The sequence below is a fragment of the Gymnoscopelus braueri genome (assembly GCF_963280865.1).
Source record: "Gymnoscopelus braueri genome assembly, chromosome: 6".
Taxonomy (NCBI): domain Eukaryota; kingdom Metazoa; phylum Chordata; class Actinopteri; order Myctophiformes; family Myctophidae; genus Gymnoscopelus; species Gymnoscopelus braueri.
This window is the reverse complement of record NC_137607.1, coordinates 26,545,916-26,561,424: the sequence shown is the minus strand read 5'-3', so window position 1 is coordinate 26,561,424 and position 15,509 is coordinate 26,545,916. Positions and strand designations below refer to the sequence as shown.

Sequence of the window (15,509 nt, the reverse complement as noted above, 5' to 3'; positions counted from 1 at the left end):
GGCAGCGGTTGCCGGTAGTGTCTCCTACCGGAACCGCTGCCTAACGGTCCGCTGGTCATCAGATTATTGGCTTAGGAATGCGACAAAAACAAAAAAATATCCATGAATGCAAGTCTCCATGGGTTGAATAATCGATAGAAAAAAAGTTATGTTTTGGGTGAACTATCCCTTTAAGGGATAAAGTGGGAAGCTCAGTAATCCGTGAGAGACTCTTGAGTCGAGCTGCTGCTCCTTTGTATAGAAAGGAGATAGTGAGGTGGTTATATAGTAAGGACGCCTCCTGGCCGCCTCCTGGCTGCCTCCTGGCTGCCTCCCCAGGGAGGTTTTCCAGACGTGTCCAGCTGGGAGGAGGCCACGGGGCAGACCGAGGACAAGGTGGAGGGATTATATCTCCACGCTGGCCTGGGAATACCTCAGGATTTCCCAGTGGCTAATATCTGGGGTTACCTGCTGGAACTGCTACCTCCGTGTGTGATGGCACAGCCAAGAGTTTGTACATTTCCCGATATTTGTCTCCTAGTCTCCTACATTAGAGAATGATCCTTTTATTCCATCCATTTTATTCACAAAGCTTTTTGTCAAAGCTATCGCTTTATGTTCAGATTATGGTTATTTTCTGTGCCGTGCACTGTGTCTCACTTTTTGTACGGTATAAAAACAAGAGAGAACTTCCTAGAGAACAGGGAGAACAAATTGATCCTCACCATGTATGCTGTGTGTGAGTGTCCTGACGCGTCTCGCAAACATGCCTCGTTTCTTTCGGACTTAATCAAAAACGCTTCATCTGATGCTTTATCCCTAATCGGTTTCTACTCCTGTAGGTCGAGGGGGCTCACAGTTTCTGCGCTTCTGCACTGGGAGCCCCCCAAGGACGGAGACCTGCCAGTCCATCACTACAGAGTTACATGGATGCCTCAACACACGTACACGACGCGCCACAGAAACACACACACACTGCACACGGCACACAAAAGCACACACACACTGCCTTTACACGCTGGACAGGACAAAAAGGAAACCCACAGCAGAGTTACACAAGGGGTAAGGAAACTTTATCTTTATTCTTTTTTTTTTTTTGAGGGATGGAATTTAACACATTACACCAGAGGTATTCAACAGGGGGTCCGCGACCCCTAGGGGGTCCGCGGAGGTACTGCAGGGGGTCCGCGAAATTGTTGTTTGATTAAACAATATTTTTGTTTGAAAAAAAAAAAAAAAAAAAAATTTAGCAAACAGATAAATGGAGGCACAATGCACAATAACATGGTATGTTTATACATATTTTGTAGAGAATTTTTATTTTGCACATGGGGCAGGTGCGTATAGGAGCAGGCAAAACACAATTTTATACATAAATATACAATATATGTGGTAGCCCCCCCTACCCTACGAGGTAGGGGGTCCCTGCTCCATATCCCCATCAGTTTGGGGGTCCCTGGCCTGAAAAGGTTGAAGACCCCTGCATTACACTAAATGTCTTTGCTGAAAATAGCTGATCTACAAGCTCAAAAACACACGCAACGTGTTGTGAGCTTCTAGATCAGCTATTTTAATATCTGCCTATTATGACATGCCCAGAATAGGGAAGCTAGGGTTCATGTGGTTAAAGTACATAAATTACTGCACACTACTCATTGGAATGAATGTAGACATGGATTTCAGAATGTGCTGACATGCACACACACCCCCCCCACACACACGCACACACACACGCACGCACGCACGCACGCACGCACGCACGCACGCACGCACGCACGCACACACACACACACACACACACACACACACACACACACACACACACACACACACACACACACACACACACACACACACACACACACACACTCACACACACACACACACACACACACACACACACACACAGCACTCCACTATAAACAAGGAATTCGCCAGAAATCCTCTACAATTGTGCTGCTTCATCTGAGAGATTTAACTGTCTCCACACACACACACACACACACACACACACACACACACACACACACACACACACACACACACACACACACACACACACACACACCCCTCCTTGTGTGCTGGTAGTGATTACTACAGTGAAAGTCAGGCTGCTGCAATAGCCTGATGGGAGGGACAGCCTCTATAAGAGCTACTGTGTACAGGTGGCACTGTAACTTAACGTAACATGCTTACAGGAAGACATTCACGTTCTACATACTATGTACGATCCCACAGAAACATAGAGGAGGGAGAGGACATGCACACAGTGAGGTGATTAATCATGCTTAGATTGAATATGAGGGGCAGTCTTAAACCCCTTAAACCCTAGCGTCCCTTTTCTGGGCATGTCATAACAGACTAAAACTAGAAAATGTGCTCCTCGGAGCACAAGTCTCCGCCAGCAGACTATAGCAATTATATTATCATAGCAATAACTAATGAGATACAGTAGAGTAAAAGATATATACTGTAGTTAAATAAAAAGGTGTATGTTAAAGAAATATTTATTAAAAAAAAAATGATTTAAAAATCATATTTTGTATTCTAATGATTCACACCTATTTATAGAATTGTATTTCGTCATGCATTCCTCTAGCCAATCAAAGGCATTGGTGTCAACATATTAATACGTATTAAGATTTCGGTCTTGTTGTGGGATCAATTCAACTCTAGTCCTCTTCTGTGTTACTGTTGTAGATGAGTATGCTTTCTTAGCTTTGGCCTTCTGCGCCTTTGCTTGACCAATGTCAGGTGTTCTCAAAGGGACACACACACGCACGGACGGGTGATTTGGACTAGAAGATACTGTTCCAATCAAGACTGATTGATCCTGTCTTACCTCGCTTCAAAAACGTAAACGGCTTTTTGAAGTGACACACCTTTTTATTATAGGATTGTATTTCGTCATGCGTCCCTCTAGCCAATCAGAGACATTGATGTCAACATATTGACACGTATTAAGAGTTCGGCTTTGTTGTGGGATCATTTCAACTCTAGTCCTCTTCTACGTTACAATTGTAGATGAGTATGCTTTCTTAGCTTTGGCCTTCTGCGCCTTTGCTTGACCAATGTTAGGTGTTCTCAGAGGGAAACACACACGCACAGACGGGTGACTTGGACTTACTGAAGGTACTGTTCCAATCAAGTCTGATTGATCCTGTTTTACCTCACTTCAAAAAGTAGGGGCTTTTTGAAGTGACACACCTATTTATAGAATTTTATTTCGTCACGCGTCCCTCTAGCCAATCAGAGGCATTGGTGTCAACAACTTGACACGTGTCATGTGGAGCTTGCCCAATGTTAGCTTGGCTAACAATGTTTGCTCACACAAAGCGAAAACATATTCTCCACCTTCGGCGGAGACAATAACAGACTAAAATATTTTGGAAAAACAGAACAGGGCCTAGTATAGACCCCTGAAGGTCCCCGGTCAAGTATGTAGGATTTATGTGGTTAATTGTGTGGCATTTAATGAATAACAATGTTAAAAGCCATCTACAAAAAAAATGCATATCATACAAATAAGAGTTTATCCATTTTCATTTAGCTTAAGGACCATCAGAATATGTCGAAGTAAAAAGCTTGTTTATTCAAACCTCAGATTTCCCAATCCAGCCTATTGAATGTCATAATGATAGGGCAGTGTTTACATATTGTACAGCGATTGTAATTATACGCCTAATTGTCATATAATTATACGCTAGATGCGACTAAATGCAATTAAACTACATTTTACACTACAAAAAGCATCTCAGAATGTGCTGGCATTCACATTCCATGTTTTGAAAATGCTACTGTCTGGAATTCATGTTCTATAAACATGGTTTTATCAGTTAGCTGACTAAAAGTCACAACATTGCTTGTAGCTTATTTTACACAAAATCAGTATCACCACTTTTGACATGTTGCTCCTTTTTGTTTTTGCCTCAGATGTAGTCAACACATTATCTGAGGTATTTTTTGATTATGAAGTTATTAGGCGGCCATTTGAGGACTAGCATATGTTTCCTGTGTATCCAAAGTGTGGTTTGGTCTGAGTACACAGTTACTATTAAACAAGATATGATCATTTTTGGAGTCATATGGTGACATGTTGGCTTGGCTCTAGAAAGTTAGGATAACATGCCAGCTTAGCTATGTAGTTTGACTGACAACACAGAGCTATGGCTTCTCTGTGTTAATATATCATGTTTAACTCAAGTCAAAGCAGCTGCAAATGTATTACTGACAACATGCCAGTCACTATATTGGTTAGAGCACAGGAACATGAGTATCGGCTGTCACGGCAGTGCAGCATGAGGCCTCTATGTATAATATATGTGGGCCTTTAATGTACAGATCCTACTCTTGTGTTGAATAAAATGGGTTGAAAATATAGGAGTATAGGAGTTTAAATAATGATAGAATGAGCCATTATGTCCATTGTTATTACAGAGGTCACTGAAGGGCAGTTTATGCATGTCTGCAAGACGATATCTTCTGTTTTGCATGGTATCATTGCTGTACCATTGCTGCTACAATTCTTTTAACATTTCCAAATGGCACTATTTGAGAAACAAAGAGTTACTTTAAGAAAGAGGTCCATTCATTTTTAAATTAGATTTTATTCTTAGGCCTTAGTTTTTACATTACAATCATTTATTTTGAGTACATAAGAGAACAAAACATGAAACATGGAGTTTCTGCTGTAGGTATTCGTGCACCAGCATTGGTATAGGCTTTAGTCATCCTAAACAGTGATGGAGATCCCAGACATGGCCTGGTGGAGCCATTTATCTGTAGTCTGGTCTTCTGTTCTGCTTGGCTGGGAGGCATGGAATTTAAATGAGGGCCTCCCCCAAATCAGCACCCCCAAACGACTGTTTCCAACCCTCAGCTGCACCTATTGTAGACTCACAAATAGGCAGTGTACAACCACACACAGGCAGTGCAACAGGTAGAAAATAGAATGATGCCGTTCTACTGTGCCGACGCTTTCACCCCGCAAAAGTCCCCATATTTTGCTTGTGAAAGTGTCTGTAAACTGGGATGCAATTCAACAAGGCCCAATAGAAACTCACAAACATGGTACATCTGGTTGAAGGCATACTCTTCTCTACTCTCAGACTAAAGCTGAAACAACGGATGGAACTAGAACAACAACAGATGGAACAAAAACAATAAATTAAATGATCAAAGAACATCTTCAAAATATATCAGCTAGTGGACGAAAGTGCAGGTCATGGAAGAGATAGCATACATAGCTTTGACTGGATTAGATGCAGAGAAACGATCTCATGCAGCATCATTACAGGAGTGGTGAACCCCAGAGGTGTTGCCAGACATTCAGACTACAGTGTATATCCCTTACATTACCACAGAAAGCTGCGTTTTTCTGGATACATACACATACAGATTTCATTGAGAATACAGTGGGCTAGCTGGAATGAACTGTAATCCTGAAGTTAGAGGGAAAATGTAGATTGAGGAAATATTTAAATAAGTGAAAAGCCTTCACAGAGTCTGTCTTTTTGAGTACAAATCACAGTTCCTTTTACATATAATGACCTACTGACCAAAATAGACCCGAATAGACCTCCAAACCCAACTTCAAAGACTTTTTATTTCTGTGTTCTCCACCACTACGCTACACACACGCGTGTGTACGCACATACACATACACACGCACACGCAAACGCACACACACACACACACACACACACACACACACACACACACACACACACACACACACACACACACACACACACACACACACACACACACACACACACACACACACACACACACACACACACACACACACACACACACACACACACACACACAACCATGCATGCCATATGTTTTGTCTATCTAGAGGGTAATGGAAATACTTCAACCCCATTTTGTCCACAGGTCACTGGGAAACAGCTTTTAAGTCATTCTTTCACAAACACACACGCACACGCGCACACACACACACACACACACACACACACACACACACACACACACACACACACACACACACGTGCGCTCGCTTGTTATCGTGCAAAACATCTCTCTGTTGTGACTTGCTGCAGCCCAGTCAGATGGACAGATGTGATTGACTCAGAGCCTGTTAATAACCTGTCAATCAAACAGTAGACTAATACAGAACAGCTCCCAGCTGTTACTTATAAAAAGGCGGGGCCTGTATTGATTGATTGATTGAAAATTTTATTTGGCAAAAGAATGTAAAACAACACAGTTACATTTATAATACATTTGTCTAAACGGTCCGACCAAAAAAGTCCTTGCGGACTTGTTTCCGTTGGGGTCCTTGTATCACTATCAGCCGATGATGAAGATGATGATGATCATGATGATGATGATGATCATGATGATCATGGTTGACGGGGATCATAAGAGTAACGAGGACAAAGGTGATGATGATAACTGGCGTTGATGATGATGATGATGTTGCTTGGATATGTTTTATTTTTATTAATGATATGCATGTTCTAATGTGCTGTGTGTCCGCAGCCGCAGTGCCAGCTAAGTCTAGAGGATCTACTTCCTGCCACGCCCTATTACTTCTCAGTCCAGACGGTGGCCTACTGGGGTCAGAAGAGACTGAAGAGTCCCAAAGCCCACATTCTGTTCACTACTAACACTGATACAGGTAAAGTGTATGCCTTTCACTGCTGTTACTGCTACGGGTAAACTCACCTAGGTTTAATCCATTAAGACCGGGAAAGCATCTGTGTCATTTTTTATTTCTTTGGCTATTCAAAAATAGCAGATCTACAAGCTCATAGCGTGGCACCGAGTGCGACACTATGAGCTCGTTGATCTGCACATTTTTTTATTTATTTTTTATTTGTGCAAATCTTTGAATATATATAATTGTTTAAAGCGAACTTTTTTAACTCCAATATTTGCTTCTGGGGGTCCCTGGAACAAAATATTTTGAGATGGGGTCTGCGGCCATTTACATTACATTTTGGGGGTCCTTGACATGAAAAGATTGGAGCTCCACTGATATAGCAACATAATGTTAGGATTTAGGAAAGAAAAATAGATATGTATTTGGCCGCGGACCCCCATCTCAGAATGTTTTGTTCCAGGGACCCCAAAAGGAAAGATTTGAGTAAAAAAAATCGCTTTAAAAATATATTCAAAGATTTGCACACATTTTCATATTTTCATTTTTTTAACCACTGGATCTTTAAAGACTGCATTCTGGTGCAACCTATCTGCCAGTCTTATCATCTATTATTGTGGCAGATCTATTTAATTTGGCCACCGACTCTGTTTTCAGATGAGGAGCCAGAGCAATTACATTTTATTCAAGCAGACTGTGTCTGTATGCTGTCAGTCTTGTCTTGTCAATTACACTACACTCCATTGTACACTTATCCTGCGTTGGTCAAGTGGCTGGTTGTACTGTCTGTAGCCTGGAGGTTTCGCCATATTTAACTGTTTAGAACCAGGCTAAGGGACCATTCTAAACTGTAAGTATAGCCGCGGAGGTACAGTATGCGCGTTAAAAACGTGCTGTGCACAGAGCTTTTGCTCATTATATCAGAGGGAAAAGTGCCCAGAAATGGTGACCACACACCCTCAGCCCTATTGTAACTCGAGGTCTTAATACCTACAGTATCTAGCAAAGTTTGTTTAGTTGAACAATATTATAGAAAAGGAGTTAAATTAACACTCAGACTTTCAGGTGTTGTCAGGTGAAGGTTCTAGTGCTGAGGGATGAATCAAATCCCAGACACATGAATCAGCTGTCGGGACACATTTTTTAATGTTTCATTAACTAGGCAGTCTGTCAGTAACACACCAAACTGTACCGCACTTCATTTCCTAACAGAGCCATGAATTATTCAGGTATTGATTTTCCTGTTAGCACGCTGCTGCTGTTCTTGGCACCGTCAGCACAATTCTGCAGCTGCACTGTTAAAGCACACACCTGTATGCACACACACACACACACACACACACACACACACACACACACACACACACATGCACACAAACACACACACGCACACGCATGCATATGTAGTGGAAAGTGTCAGTGTTAATGGTGGTCCAGGTAACACAAATTAACCCTTTGGTCAGCCCAGCCCAGAATATAGCCAGCTGCAGTTCCCATTATTGGGTTACTTTACATTCCAACAGTTTTATTTGGAATGTATTCTTGTGCTCTATTGTAGTGTGTGTGTGTGTGTGTGTGCGTGTGCGTGTGCGTGTGCGTGTGCGTGTGCGTGTGCGTGTGCGTGTGCGTGTGCGTGTGCGTGTGCGTGTGCGTGTGTGTGCGCACGTGAGTGCGTGCGTGATTAATGTCAAGTGCAAGTAAATATATAGCTTTTAAAATTTTCATTCATTTTCAGTTAATCATTGGAATTTTTAATAAGCTACGGTATGGCCAGTTACCAGAAACACGTGTTTCTCTGTGTTTCTCAGCTGAACCAGCTAAAGCCAATCAGATAAGGGCTCAAATGTCGACGATGCAGTGAGCGAGCTCGCTACCGGCTGCTAGGTACCGCCCCCTAATTTGTGTGTGTTCCTGGAAACACAATAATGCATTCATACATTCTGTTAGCTTTATATAATGTCTTTTATATGTTCGCTGTGGAGTGTAACATGTTTTCATCATACTGTCATTTACAAGCAGCCAGAACACCTGCTATATAAAAATGGCACTTACAGGAATATGAAATTGTTATAGAGAGGCACCCACAGTGAGCCCACGCATGTCGCTGTGTTCCAGGTGGTTTAAGGGTCATTGCGCTAAAGACATACCGGTAGTTTTTTGTTTCTTGTTTTTCAGAAAGAAATCAGCGTGGTAGGAACATAGTTTCCAAATAAACGGTCCAATCCCATCACTCCCTCCATTAAGCTAGCGAGAGGCTCCTTGTAAGCTTGTTATGAGCTTATTTCCATTCTAGTTAGCAGGTTTTGTTTCATTCCAAACAAAGGTCATCAAAACAGCCGAAGTTAACATTAACATTCTTATATTTTGCCTCTCCTCTCCTCTCCTCTCCTCTCCTCTCCTCTCCTCTCCTCTCCTCTCCTCTCCTCTCCTCTCCTCTCCTCTCCTCTCCTCTCCTCTCGTTTATTGTCCTGCTCCTCCACAGTCCTCCCTGACCAACCTCAACCAGATGCCACCAAAAGAGAAGACTTCTCCAACGAGCTGCCATCTTCCCCCGCCCTCTCCTCCTCTCCCTCCCTCTCGGCTTCCTCCAACCTCCACCTCTCCCCCGCTCTCCCTCACCCTGATCCCGCGCCCGACTCCGTTGCCCCCAGCAACCTGCGCCTGGAGGCCGCTGCCCCTCACTACCATGACAGCCAGCTGCAAGTCAAGGTGTTTTGGAAGTGGCTTCATCAAGGTGTGTTGCTATGGAAAATGTTGTAACAACTTGACCTGAATAGTCAACTAACAGGGACACAAGCTATGTATTGTATGTGCAGTACTGGCATACCACATGATACAAATGTATCATGACAGTACATTAACACCTTTTACAAACAAATGGGCAAAATAGACAGACAGACAGACAGACAGACAGACAGACAGACAGACAGACAGACAGACAGACAGACAGGCAGAAAGTCCAACAGACATGCACACAGGCAAGTTTCCCTAGAATCTAATTTTCTCGGTACAATCTGCAAACTCAGCAATCCCCCGAGACTGGATGCTTGTAGCCCCAGAGCTGGACTCTGATTGGCTGGTTGAGCTATAGACAGGAGGTGCTGACTGGCTGTTATCTGACTGAGAGGGAAGAAGAGACAGCAAGTCATATTCAATAACATCAGCGTGGACAAATAATCAACAGCAGCTGTGTGTGTGAGAGCATGGCATGTGCGTGTGAGAGTGCGTGCGAGAGTGCGTGCGAGAGTGCGTGCGAGAGTGCATGCGTACGTGCGTGCGGGCCTGTGTAGATGCATGAGTGAGTGCATGCGTGAATGCATGCGTTTGCCTGTGTGTATGCATGTGTGCGCGGTGCATGTGTGAATGCATGCATGCGTGTGTGTGTGTGCGTGTGTGTGTGTGCGCGTGTGCGTGTGTGTGTGTGTGTGTGTGTGTGGGTTGAAGGGTAAAGAGTGGATCTCATGGCAGAGGTGATGAAACAGGAGAGAACAGAAAGTATAGTCTCTGAGTGAATCTCAGGATGCGTTTCTCTCAGGTTTCACACACTATTCTAGACAAACACACACATGCAGACACACACTCTCTCGCTGGCTCGTACACACACACACTCACAGGGACACGTAGAGGCACGTGCACACGGATTGTGTCTGATCTATGCCTTGTTGTATTACAGCCAGACAGAGAGACCTTGGCCCATATGTCTTGCGGTGGCGTCCAAATGCCTGTGGTGCTAATGTTACCAACACAGAGAGAACAGCCACTCTACAGGTACAACTATACTGTGTGTGTGTGTGTGTGTGTGTGTGTGTGTGTGTGTGTGTGTGTGTGTGTGTGTGTGTGTGTGTGTGTGTGTGTGTGTGTGTGTGTGTGTGTGTGTGTGTGTGTGTGTGTGTGTGTGTGTGTGTGTGTGTGTGTGTGTGTGTGTGTGTGTGTGTGCGCGCGCGTTCATAGGAGATCAGTTTCCGTCTTCATAACTCTCATATCAGTCTGGAATGCTCTCAACCGTAAAAGTGTCTGTCTGGCCTTTCTTTCTGTCATAACTCTCTCTCCCTCTGCTATCATCATCCCTCTCTCCGTGTATCCGTTACTCTCTCCAGCATAGCTCCGCATCAAATCTCTGTTTAACCTTTTTTTATTGTCTTGCTGTTCCAGTCTGAAATGCTATGTTTATTTATTTTTTTTGAAAGATATCGGGGAAAGGTTGCTTCATTTGTATCGAGCATGTAGAAAAAACTTCTGTGAGAGAAATCCATTACCAGACACTGTGTTTATACCCTCAACTTCTGCATTCTAGACCCAAGTTCATTTTCATCTCTGTTTCCAAAGCTAAGTCATACAAACCATTTACAGCGATTGTGCATTCACATGCGGCGCTGTGGCTCACATAGACGCAAACGTTAAGCAAGAGTTTCAACAGTGGTGGACAAATGACCCGCTTCGTGCGTAGACGGTGGTACCTAATGCCAAAAATAAGAAAAAAAGAGTTGGGTAGAGAGATCACTGTGAAGCTAGAATAAACACAGGAGCAGGATTCAGAAAGGTGACGAGAGCTTTGTGAGCGTGTTGGGTCGAAGGCAGATGCAGAGCTCACATTGTTTCTGCTGGACACGGCCAGGTGTGTGGGGAAGCCAGGGGGAGGGTCGAAAGGTTCTCAAAACATTGCAACCATTACTCATAGTTGAGAACTGGCATTTCAAGAAATGTATCTTAACCACACAGTGTCCGTTTTCTGGCCATGTCATAATGGGCAAAAGATTTGGCGAAGATCGCAACAAGGCGACACGTTGTGAGCTTGTAGATTGGCTACTTTCAGCCACAATGTTTGGTGTAGAGGGAAAAAAGGAAGTGGGCCTAGTATAGACCCCAGGTGGACTACGGTCAGCGAAGAATGTAAAAGAAAAAAATCAATTCTCCGGTTCCGGGCAACCCAGACTTTTTCTTATTTCCACACATCTCTAAGCTCTAAGGTATATAAATGACATAGTTTAATGTTGAAAATGAGTGGTATTCCCCTTTAAGTGGGTAAAGAGCTTACTGCTTACATGCAATACACATGAATGGCCGCTCAGCATCTCCCTCTGTCTCTCTTCCTTCATCTCTGTCATGTCTCTGTCTGCGCTGTCTGTCTGTCTGTCTGTCCGTCTCTAGGGAACACATCACACCATCACAGGCCTGCTGTTCTCCTGTAAGTACCGGGTCGCTGTGGCTACGGAGGAGGACCAGGACTCTGAGGCTGTAGCCTGGGTTACGACCCCAGCATGTACCTCTGTCAGGGTCAGAGGGGGCAAAGGCCTGCCCTGCAGCACTGAGGGTAAAACACACACACACACACACACGCACACGCACACGCACACGCACACACACACACACACACACACACACACAAAGAGAGAGACACGGCTGCGCACGCACACGCAGTTTCCATTTTGTACTTGGATTGTTACACTGGTAAGGACATTCCATTGATTTACAATAATTCCTGAATCCCTAATTCTCAACCTATAAATATCTGCTTATCATATTTATATTCTCTTCTGGGAACATTTGGTCCCAGCAAGAACACGCACACACATGCTCGCACACGCACGCACATACATGCGGACACGTGCGCACGCACGCACGCGCGCACGCACGCTCGCTCGCACAATTTATAGTGTCTATCTTTAGCTTTAGCAGTTTGCCAAACCACTGTCTTTATACACAGTGATACACACTTAACACCAGGTCTGTTTTCAATTGTCTTTCCTCTCATTCAGTTCAGCTGAAGTGGATTTTCTTCAGTTTAATTCATCATCAGCCTTATGTGCAAAAAATTGTCAAGCTATGAAATAAAAGATAATTTTATACTTAACGATTTAAGATTAGATTAGATTTTAAATGCATTGAACTAAACGTACGACCGTAATGTTCGCACATGCATGTGAGGACTAAGTGCAATAACCTTGTGCATTTTTTTGTTTGGTTCAGAGCGCCCTCTGTCAGGCAGAAAGGTGGTACTACGACCGGAACGGCTAATGGCAGATTTCCAGCAAGTCAACGGTTCCCTGGTCACTACATTCCGTTGGAGGTTATCCCAACATGCACTGGGCCAGCCGGCTATTGAGGGGTTCCAGTTCACCTGGACATTGGCGGTCCCACCGTCAGGGAGCACGACGGAAATAGAGGGCCAGGAAGATACTCTTATCTCCCAAACACAGATAGTTGCTCCGGTGAGGATGAGAGAATGCACTTTATACTTAACCGACATTGAACCACATATGAACTCAACAATGACGATATCGTAAAAGGGCCTCTTAAAATGGGGCAGCTGGAGCATTAGATCACAGAGAGCGTGAGAGGGACAGTTTGTCCATGTGAATGTGTGTAATGTATGCACACATGTGTGCTTGTTAACCACGGTATTCTTTTACGGACGAGGGAGTAATTACTTACATTCACTGTTTTAACTAATTTTAAGCATCCAATCACCAGTATGAAACACCTGCAGTTACTTGAAGTCGTTGAAGAAATTGGTTTTCATGCGAAAGATAATTGGATGAAAATGAAACACTTTCCAGTCTAGCAACTTCATAAGGATGCAATCAGACGCAGACCACCAACATCCCTACCATATCGTTTGAATGGCCACTTCATCAAGTAGGGAATGTTCCCCAAGCTAAATTATTGTTTCCTTTAACTACAGAAACTTCAATACTTTCATTTAAAACTAGTTATGGAGGACGTAGGATTTTTATGGTTATTTTTAGATTATCATTTTTTCACTCAGATAATGAGCTTGTGAGGTGCCCCTTGTGTGTATGTGACCACGTCCACTTCTGTGTCTAACGTCACTTTTGTCTCTGTCCCCAGTCCCAGCGCTCAGTGACAGTGTATGGCCTTAATGGTGACAGTACTTACCAGCTGCAGCTACAGGTGCTCACAGCAGGGGGTAGCAGTGGTGCTGCAGTCTCCAGGACCATACAGACTCCAGCTATCAATGCTACACTGCTATAGGTACCTTGATTAAAACACATAGTACTTAGTTGATTACAAAACTAAAATCTTACCAAATCAATTGTTTTTTATCTCAATAATAGGAAAAAGTAGGTAGGCCTAGACAGTATTTTCATCTGAAACTAAATCCCTCCCAACATTTCACACATGCTAATTGTAAATGATAACAAATTCAAGATTTGATCAAATGTGTCACTTAACAAACTTTGCATAAAACAATATTGATAACTTTATCCTCTACTGTGTAGGTGCAGAAAGGTTTACTGTATTTGTTGGCTGGAACGAACCTTTTGTCTTCTGCCTTTGGCCAACAGTCTTACTCTGTCTTTTCACTTCCAGGTTACAGGTCACTCCTCCGCGTGCCTGACATCATCTGCTGCTTCACGTCCTCTTCATCAACATGTTCTTTATTCTTCGACTGGTCCTGTTTATGTCCGCCTCTCTCACCCCACACACACACACACACACACACACACACACACACACACACACACACACACACACACACACACACACACACACACACACACACACACACACACACACACACACCCACACACACACACACACACACACACACACACACACGCACACACATGCACACACATGCACACTCACACACACAACGGATACGGATGCAGATACTACAAATAAAATCATATCAATCACAGTACCACAGTGATTAAAGTGATTAAACTGTCTGTGATCTTACTTACTATGAAGAAAGAAAAAAAAAACGGTCGGGATGCACCAACAGTACTGTTAAATGATCCGGTGACTCAGTCCAGAATAATGGCCTAAGCCTACAGTATATTTAACTAAAAGTGCTTATCATCAGCCTATACTAATAATGTATCGTGTTTAGTACTTTGTATTGCCAACCAACAACCTACAACCTCACAATGCATCGCGGATGCAATGCTTTGTGATCTTGTAGATTTGCTATTTTTTTGGTGCATGATATCGTTGTACAACAGGAAAAGAAATTAAGCATTTCACGTCACTCTACATCCAACCTTTAGCATTCTGCATATCCTTACATCTCACTCTACATCCAAGATCCAGCCTTCATTAGCAGCCTGTATATCCTTCCACTTCGCTCTACATTCAGTCGTCAGTAACAGGTGGAGGTGGAACCGCTGTGCAATGAGTCTCTGAGTGTCCAGATTGACATGCTTTTCTCTGGAGTGGTTTGGGTCACTAGAGTCCTCTTTGGTCCTTGTCAAGTCAGACATGTTGTGTCTGTTGGTTTTGGTTGAGCTAATAATGAATAGAGCACTGACTGTCATGTCTAGTAATGCCTGTGTTATTCTTTGTAGTTGGACACTGTCCTTTGACAAGGTATAATTTAGGCTGCCTTTAAGCTACAATCCATACGTTTTATGTCCTTTGTCTCCCTCTGCCGATGGAGGTGGGTAATTGCAATCATCTACTTACATTTAAACATTTTGATTGAAAACCCTCAAAGGAAGTGTAGTATTTTACCTACATACAGATACAGACTGGTTAAAATTATGTTTTATTCATTAAAATAAGTCCCAATGAACACAGTTAACAAAAGTAAAGTAAGACAGCAACAACACTAATTCAGATCCAACCAAATTGGCTTATAATCATGCTTGTATATTTTCACACATGTAGACTGTGTTCAATACATTTATTTGTATAATGCTACAGTGGATTACACAAGGCCAAATAACATTTAAAGGCTGAGAACTGGTCTAACTTAACCAGTTAATCCATTTTCAGCTATTATCAAAATTAGGTTAATATTGTCTTCATGTAAACCTAGACAAGTCCTGTTTCTCCATGACAATTTATTTTGTTCACCATTTTTTATCTTATCTTTTTTTTTTTACACTGTTGTTTTATTTATTGTTTTTGTAATTAAAGAGCATCAGGCTAC

At 43.0% G+C, this 15,509-nt stretch overlaps 1 protein-coding gene across 2 annotated transcripts in view; it reads left to right on the top strand.

Annotated features, from left to right (window-relative positions):
• anos1b (anosmin 1b) overlaps positions 1-15,500 on the top strand; it is a 60,417-nt gene extending 44,917 nt beyond the window's left edge. Inside the window, exons 8-16 of one of the 2 annotated variants that reach the window (XR_013933250.1) lie at positions 822-1,041; positions 6,490-6,628; positions 9,093-9,344; positions 10,284-10,378; positions 11,759-11,921; positions 12,578-12,819; positions 13,460-13,603; positions 13,943-15,153; positions 15,195-15,500. Coding sequence is in view for 1 of the 2 variants with exons in the window: in XM_080429984.1 (XP_080286110.1) it covers positions 822-1,041; positions 6,490-6,628; positions 9,093-9,344; positions 10,284-10,378; positions 11,759-11,921; positions 12,578-12,819; positions 13,460-13,603 (1,255 nt within the window). In the remaining variant the exon portion in view is untranslated. Of the gene's footprint in view, positions 1-821; positions 1,042-6,489; positions 6,629-9,092; positions 9,345-10,283; positions 10,379-11,758; positions 11,922-12,577; positions 12,820-13,459; positions 13,604-13,942 lie in introns of both variants that reach the window. The other variant, XM_080429984.1, reaches the window with a different exon arrangement.
• The last annotated feature ends 9 nt before the right edge of the window (positions 15,501-15,509 follow it).